Source organism: Hippoglossus hippoglossus, chromosome 15, assembly GCF_009819705.1.
Source record: "Hippoglossus hippoglossus isolate fHipHip1 chromosome 15, fHipHip1.pri, whole genome shotgun sequence".
NCBI lineage: Eukaryota > Metazoa > Chordata > Actinopteri > Pleuronectiformes > Pleuronectidae > Hippoglossus > Hippoglossus hippoglossus.
Window position 1 is genome coordinate 18,981,178 of NC_047165.1, and position 7,548 is coordinate 18,988,725.

Genomic DNA, 7,548 nt, shown 5'->3' on the forward strand with positions numbered 1-7,548 from the left:
TAAATAATCTGCTGATGACAATAATTGTGAACCAAGGACAATTACGTGACGTTATGTTTTTATGTGCAATAATGAAGCTATAGGACACAGGATAGTTTAGAATAAACTAAGCATAAGCCTGATCAAACCTATAATTTTATAAAAAATTAAAAATATATACATATATATATGTATATATGTAGCTAGTCTGGTTTCTAAATAACATTAACATATATATATATATACATATATATATATATATATATATATATATATATATATATATATATATATATATATATATATATATATATATAATATTTATTATACTCTGTAGACTAGTCACACCATGGCAATCTAATTGCAACCAAGTAAAGCAGGCTACTTGATATTTACATATACAGTATGTGTACTCAGAGTACTTCAGTATTTCTAATGATTGTCCTATTCTTAGATTCAAAGTTTTTCATTTTTTTCATTTTCGTTTACTCCAAAACAAAACATTTATCATTATCAAATCAAATGTGGCGGTAGTTTCTATTAAAACCTCTATTAAAACCTGGAGGGTCAGAGTGCATCATCATCATCATCATCATCGCCGTGTTTATTCGAGCCGCTGTCCGCGGTGCTGAAGCTGGATCCCCGCCCAGTCCAGATCTGAGGGGCCCGGGGACCCAGATATCCTCCACAGACTGAATAAAAGCACCATACAAACTAAGAGAGTAAGCATGGGTGTGGAAGCAGAAACACGGACTCGGGCTGTGAAGGTCGTCAGCGCAGAGGAGCGCAACATTTACTGAACAGGGGCCGATGATTATCTCTTAGCTTTGTTTCTAGACTCACTCGTGATTTAACATCATTATTTTCTATTAGAGGAGCATGAAAGTGAATAGCAGAGACATAGTTTGTTAATTAGGAGTTAATGAGCAACAACACGGGGTTCGCCTCCTCCTGGTGGTTTGATGGGAAAACGCACCCTCAATTATGATGCAGCCTGTGGCACCAAAGAGAAAACAACACACGCACGCACTTCCATTCTCCACAAATGCATTAACAACACGCTTCTTGTGGAGGGGGTGGGGGGCGGATTCCCGTGTGTAACTAAACTCGTCCACACTCGTTTTTTATTGTTGTATTAATAGATGTTTTTTTACCACGCGGAGCCCTGGCTGCATGTGATGTATATCTTCTTTTAATATCCATCCACACCTTCCAGTAGCTCGCATCCCCTCATTCCAAAAACTGGAGAAAATATTGAATTGTTCGTTTGCATGAACATCTTAATACAGTTATAAATATGCAGCTTGTTTTATTTGAATTTGTAAATTTACACTTCACATCTGCGTTAAAGCTTTTTGAGCCGGATAACCTATAATTTCTGTTAAAAAGGTTGAACTCCGCTGACTGGTACATGTCGTGGATTATTACCTCCCCGCAGGCGGCTCCGCATGTTGTCACAAGCACTGTGACTCCGAGCCTTTATTGATGAGGAAGCCATGTAAAAATGGATATGAACAATTTGAAATAACTGAAATAATAATAATTATTTAAATTATAGTGATAATAATAGTAACAAGTCTTACAATTTGTATTGTTGTTGTTCATGATTGAGCACATGTACATGTGTGCTTGTGTGCTTTATAGTGCTACTATACTGATAAAGGTATAACCAGCTCCTAAAAAATATAACAATAATAACAAATAATAATAATAATTATTATTTATTATTATTATTATAATAACATAACATATATTTTAACAAACTAAAAAATGAAAATATTGTATTTGCAATTTTCCATAAGACAATGTATCGTCGGCTATGGAAACATGAGTTTCAATAAGGTTTGTTTTCATTAAAGATGAGAGGGAAATTCTTCAGAGGATAAAAGGCAGGGAGACTTCTAGTCTGGACTAATAACTGGGGGCTGCCAGTAATAATAATAATAATAATAATCATCATCATCATCATCATAATAATAATAACAATAATCATAATCATAATCATTGTTGACAGTTTATACAGAATACAGCAGCGTTTCCTATTATTTTAAACCATGATTTAAGTTGGACAGATCTCTAAAAAACAGTTTATATACAATATATATATAGTTTTTTTTGACTGTGCACAACCGGAGCTTCCATTTACAGTGAGTCCTGTGAGGGAGGGAGACAGCAGGAGAAGGAGGTGGGTGGAGGATGATGAGGGAGGTGGTGATGTTGGGTGTGTGGGGTGACACCCTCCGCAGCAACCCTGCCCACCGTGACTGGGCTCTCTCGGGCACACGCATGGTGCGGACGGGCCGTGATGCTGCGCCTGTGCGCGGATAAATGACTTGACTCGGCGCAGTGGGGCTATAAAGCCTGGACAGGCTTCGGACAGCTCACATACATACATACACACACACACACACACACACACACACACACACCCACACACTGTGGATGTTCAACAGGCTGCACACACTCTGAATGACTGTTTTCATCTGGTTGGTTTTCTATCTGTTGTTTTGGGGAGATTTTTCAGAGTAATAACTACATATTTTGATGGATAAAATGTAGTCCATTCATTTTTTATTTCTCTTTATTTTATTTTATTTTTGGGGGAAACGAAATCACCAGTAAATATTTGGGGGGGAATCGCTCAAGCCGATGAATCCAGGACATATCTAGGTAATTAATGACCTTATTCACCAGAACTGCTTTAAATGATACTGTACAGCCAGAGCTTTACCTTTAATGACCTGTGCATCTAATGTGAATGTTTTTGTGACACCCCCGCTGCAGGATCCCCACCATGGATGTGACACTGGCGGGGATCGACCCTGCGACTCTCAGAGCTTTGTTACTGTCCTGCGTGACTCTGCTCTTCTCCCTCCACCTGTGGCGGTGGCTCGGGGAGCGCTCGGTCCCGGGACCGCCCGGTCCTCTCGCCTGGCCGCTCATCGGCAACGCGGCGCAACTCGGCAACCTACCGCACCTGTACCTTACGCGCATGGCACAGAAGTACGGCAACGTGTTCCAGATCAGACTGGGCAGCCGCACCGTGGTGGTGCTGAACGGGGACTCCATCAAGCAGGCGCTCGTCAAGCAGGGAACCGAATTCGCAGGGAGACCGGACTTCGCCTCCTTCAAGTACGTCTTCAACGGGGACAGCCTCGCCTTTGGCCCCTTCACGGACTGGTGGAAGGTGCACCGCAGAGTGGCGCAGTCCACCGTGCGCATGTTTTCCACCGGGAACACGAACACTAAACAGACTTTCGAGCATCACGTCCTGTGCGAGTTCAGGGAGCTGCTGCAACTGTTCGTGGTCAAGACCAAGCAGCACCGCTTCTTCCAGCCCATGACCTATCTGGTGGTGTCCACGGCGAACATCATGAGCGCGGTGTGCTTCGGGAAGAGGTACTCGTACGAGGACGAGGAGTTTCGGCAGGTGGTGGGCAGGAACGACCAGTTCACCCGGACTGTGGGCGCAGGGAGCATCGTGGACGTGATGCCCTGGCTCCAGTACTTCCCCAACCCCATCAAAACCATGTTTGACAACTTCAAGAAGCTGAATCTGGAGTTTGGCGTGTTTATCCGTGATAAAGTCAGTGAGCACAGGAAAACAATCCAGTCGAGCATCATCAGGGACATGACGGATGCTTTTATTGTGGCGCTGGACAAACTGGGAGATAAGACTGAACTCACAGGAGGGAAGGACTACGTGAGTCCCACTGTGGGAGATATATTTGGAGCAAGTCAAGACACTCTGTCCACAGCTCTGCAGTGGATCGTCCTCATACTCATCAAGTAAGTAACTTTTCTTGTATTTCACACAGAACACTTGAATACCCTGACCACATACTATCCAACATGAAGATACCAGCAGACAGTGAACCAGGCAGCTGAGGCTCCACACTTGAGGAAGCTGGGTAGTGTTATGTAACAGTATATGTGGTGGAGCTGAGGCACAGGCAGGTACTGGCAGCAGAACATAAAGAACTGTAACTGCACACCAGTGAGAGGGAATGAAGTGCCAAGTCAGCGTTTTCACTATACAAGTATCAAAGACCTTTGCCAGATTTAACATGAGTTCATTTTCTAATCTTGCTTAATTGTTTAATCCAATCAGTGCCCTTGGATTAAACAATAAAACCGGCTGCTGTAATTCAACACCAGCCTGAGCTTCCTGTTTTAAATGAAGATACAGTAATTCTAGAAGGTTTCCACAACAATGTGAAGAGTTGGGCGAGGAAGGGAAAATAAATTTGGTCCTCTGATAAAATGCCATGATGCTTGTCCTCTGTTACCACAGTCTTACATCGCTGATTGAGATTAAGAAGACATGCATGTAATGTCCAGTTGCTAAAACATGCTCACTGTCTACACAGGTATCCTGAGATGCAGCTACGTATCCAGCAGGAGGTGGATAAGGTGGTGGACCGCACCCGACTCCCCTCCATCGAGGACCAGCTGCAGCTGCCCTACATCATGGCCTTCGTTTACGAGGTGATGCGCTTCACCAGCTTCGTCCCCCTCACCATCCCACACTCCACCATCACGGACACCTCCATCATGGGCTACAACATACCAAAGAACACGGTCATCTTCATCAACCAGTGGTCCATCAACCACGACCCAGCCTTGTGGTCCCACCCGGAGACCTTCAACCCCCAGCGCTTCCTGGACCAGAATGGTGCTCTGAACAAGGACCTGACCAGCAGCGTGCTCATCTTCTCGCTGGGCAAGCGGCGCTGCATCGGCGAGGAGCTGTCCAAGCTGCAGCTGTTCCTTTTCACCGCCCTCATCGCCCACCAGTGCCACATCACCGCGGACCCGGCCAGGCCGCTCAAACTAGACTACAACTATGGTCTGACTCTGAAACCTCACGCCTTCTCCATAGCAGTATCTCTGCGTGGAGATATGTCGCTGTTAGACGAGGCTACGGGGAACGTAAGTGCTGAGGAGGTCAAAGGCGAGCCCTCATCAGACTCACAAAACAAAAACTGAATAAAATAAAAAACATACGCATTAAAAATGAAGGCTGAAACAAGAAAGACTTGTGTAGACTGTGTAGCTCATGTTTGTGGGCTGAACTGTATTTATAACCTAAAATCTGAGGATAAATTATTTTCCTCTAATGTTGTTTTGGATGTAACATTGAGCTGAGAGTGATTTAACAGTTGTCATCACCGATTACTGATTTCTAAGTATTGCAGTGCCAGACGGAAACAGATGTGTTTCACAGGAGACATGGCGTGTAGTGTAGACACGCAACGTCTCATACAAGCAGCAGTTCACCTGGAGTGAATCTCCTCCTACATCAAACGCAATCTGACAAAGCACTTAGGAAGCATAGCATTTTCTTTTGATTCATCAAGGCGGAGGACTCCAGTCAGCTGCACATCACCAGCAAACAGCCTCAGCCTCGACGCAGGCAAACAGGCCTTACAAGTCCCAACAGCTGCAGGAACGCAAACCTTGCGATTTTGGTGTGAATGCCATCGCTGAGGAATTTATTGGGGACTTCATGGTGTTGTCATGCTCTCTCTTAGCATTTTTTTTTGCAGTCAGATAAAAATAAGACCTCGAGTCTGCAAACTTTACGCTTTTCATGAATCCCTTTAATTTAGCCACCAGTTTTATTCACTTTTTATTCCAGATCCTTTCAATGCCATTCACAACTTCTCAAAACAAACAAAAAAAATGTGATATTTGAAGGTTAAACAATCAATACTGGAGTTTTAAGATTTCTATGTCAGGTTAGATGCCAGACCAGTAAGTGAATCTACATGAACAGGTGAATATGCTCATGTCTACTAACAAACTACTTATATTTCTAGATTTATTAAAATATCTATATAATATATCATAGTTACTCAGGAGTAAGGCCTGTGAAATTCATCATACTGTTTTAGCTACAATGCTTTGTACAGTCATATATTCTAATACTTACTGTAGTCATTGTTTGACAGGAGTGTAAAGGGTACACCAGAGCTGCTGCAAGGACTGCTCTGTTGGTGCATGCACCTATATGGACAGATGAATATTCTATCACTGTTATTTTGGCTCTTTTTTGGTTTAACTATGTATTTTGAGGATGCTGTTCTCTGGAAAACCTTTTTGCCCGTAACCCATCATTTAATTTCCATACTCAAGATGCCAGTAACCAAATTATTTGGTCTTCATGTTGTTATATTTACAGAAACATTCATGCATTTGCTGTCTCAGCGAGACTGACGCACTGACTGTAAAGTCTTGGATTTGAGCGTTTGTTAGCTTACGACCAAAGTGATTTGGAGCTAGAGTATCACCCAGTAGAGTCCACACTTCCGCCAAGGCCCGATTTCAATTCAAATCAAGCTGCAACAAATTTCACACAATCATAGATTCAGTCCAATAAATATACCTGATGTTAAAGAAAGTGAAAGAAAATTCCTGGATCCATCCCCCTGATCTGGATCCTTCCACCAGGTTTTTGGGAAAGTTGTTTGCATTTCTGTGTAATCTTGCTAAAAAACAAACAAAAACAACTAACCTAAAACAGACAGGGGTGAAAACAACACCTTGGAGGAAGATCTAACAATGAGAGGTCTTCCCACTGGCTCTGGTCGAGGAAACGGGATGAGTGGTGTCGTGCGCTAACTGGACAGGGCCTGAAGTTAAGACCTGAAACACCTGATGACCTCAGGTTGATCACTGACGACGTGTCCAGGCTGCACCTCGACGTGTGTCATGGAGCCACAAGTGGTTATTCTTCAAAATATCACGTGACTTCAATAGATCTGTTGTGAATTATATGGGGATCTAATCCATTTGAACACAACATTTAGATTTTATGGAGTCTAATGAATCTACGGCTCTGACATGTTGGCCTCCTCGTTAGACAAAGTGATAAGATCCAAGTGTACTGGTGAACCCAGCATGTTGACATGGGTTACTGTACCTAAGTGTTGGCATTCAAATAAAGTTTAAAAGCTAAAACCCAAGAAATACCTCACATCCAAACTGTACACTATCTTTACCTCAAATTCTTCTTTTTAAAGAACTAAACTTAGATGAGTGAAAGGTTGAAGGTGACCCAACATTTATTACCGCTCAGTCTGGCATTGAGGTTCTTTAAGCTTTGGACTACACACATAACTGCAGCTGTGAATTTTGCTCTTCTGAGTATTTCCTCAAGCCACTTGCCTGAAAGTTTGTTTGAAATATTGTAATAAACAGACACTTTAACTATCCCGGTCTCTCACTGATGTCATTTATTTCTTTGAATGGTTAAAAGGTGAAAAACAGGTCACATAACAACGCATGTGATATCACCAAGCAGAGAAAATCGTCTGCAATAGAATCAGGATTAGCCACCGTATATATATTCCCGTTGGTTTGTTCAAAATCTTTGATACAGATGTGAGGCCGATCAGCGTTTTTAACAGTCTCGCTGTGAGCTCCTAAATACAAATGCAACTGTTGGCGTCGTGCCTGGTCAGGTGGGAACAAAGGGGAAGTGTTTGGGAGATCCCTTTCCCTGCACAGCGTTTTTAGCTCACCCTGCCAGAACATCCTGTACTTGATCAGCGAGAGCCGGCCAGC

The 7,548-nt window shown here is 42.9% G+C and overlaps 1 protein-coding gene across 1 annotated transcript; it reads left to right on the forward strand.

The window, feature by feature from the left end:
• The first annotated feature begins 2,400 nt into the window (after window positions 1–2,400).
• On the forward strand, window positions 2,401–6,403 carry LOC117775246 (cytochrome P450 1B1). Its single transcript, XM_034608212.1, has 3 exons — window positions 2,401–2,649; window positions 2,764–3,768; window positions 4,350–6,403. The coding sequence occupies exons 2-3, from the start codon at window positions 2,774–2,776 to the stop codon at window positions 4,966–4,968; spliced, it is 1,614 nt and encodes a 537-aa protein (XP_034464103.1). The 5' UTR covers window positions 2,401–2,649; window positions 2,764–2,773; the 3' UTR covers window positions 4,969–6,403.
• The last annotated feature ends 1,145 nt before the right edge of the window (window positions 6,404–7,548 follow it).

What these genes read in the sequence shown, in the direction of transcription:
- LOC117775246 (XM_034608212.1), top strand. Translation starts at nt 2,774, where the DNA reads ATGGATGTGACACTGGCGGGGATCGACCCTGCGACTCTCAGAGCTTTG. An exon ending in ATCGTCCTCATACTCATCAA is followed by an intron (nt 3,769 to 4,349) that starts GTAAGTAACTTT and finishes CTGTCTACACAG; the next exon opens with GTATCCTGAGATGCAGCTAC.